The 639-nt window shown below is 37.9% G+C and overlaps 1 protein-coding gene across 1 annotated transcript in view; it reads left to right on the forward strand.

Moving 5' to 3' along the window:
- LOC116092233 (40S ribosomal protein S27-like) overlaps window positions 1–194 on the forward strand; it is a 2,163-nt gene extending 1,969 nt beyond the window's left edge. Inside the window, exon 2 of the mRNA XM_031373578.1 lies at window positions 2–194. Within this exon, the coding sequence (XP_031229438.1) occupies window positions 2–194 (193 nt within the window). The remainder of the gene's footprint in view (window position 1) is intronic.
- The last annotated feature ends 445 nt before the right edge of the window (window positions 195–639 follow it).

The raw sequence follows: 639 nt of genomic DNA on the forward strand, positions 1-639 counted from the left end.
GAAAAAAATATAAGAAGAAACAGCTGGTTCAGAGCCCAAGTTCTTATTTCATGGATGTGAAATGTCCAAGTTACTACAAGATTTCTACAGTTTTCAGCCATATTCAGACAGTGGTTCTTTGTGTGTGTTGCTCAACAGTGTTGTGCCAGTTCACAGGAGGAAAAAGCCAGGCTCACAGAGGGCTGTTCATTTAGAAGAAAGCAACATTAATGCTCTATACAGCCTCCTGAATCTGTCTTTTCTCACAAAATGCCTTATCAAGCTCACTTACTCCCAAGATGATGTCATTATGTGTGATTTTATAAAGCATACAACAAAGACCTATTTTGGTGTTAGGTTTTCATTTATTTAAATTTTTAGTTTTAATTATGGACACCCCCCCTCAAAATGAATGCAATGCACTTCACAGAGTTTGTCCATTGGATTTTAGATCATCAGTAGTCCTGGACCTGGTGTTGTGGGGCTTGATTACAGCTATTTAGGAGACTGGTGCTGAAAGATTACAAGTTCAAGATTTGCCCAGATCTTGCATAGAATGAGAGTAAGGCTAACCTAAGTAACTTAGCAAAACCCAGCTAAGACATTATTCTTAAAGGGGGATAGAGAATATAACTCTCTGATAGGGCATTTTTATACACT

The sequence above is a fragment of the Mastomys coucha genome, chromosome X (genome assembly GCF_008632895.1).
Source record: "Mastomys coucha isolate ucsf_1 chromosome X, UCSF_Mcou_1, whole genome shotgun sequence".
In the NCBI taxonomy this organism is placed as follows: domain Eukaryota; kingdom Metazoa; phylum Chordata; class Mammalia; order Rodentia; family Muridae; genus Mastomys; species Mastomys coucha.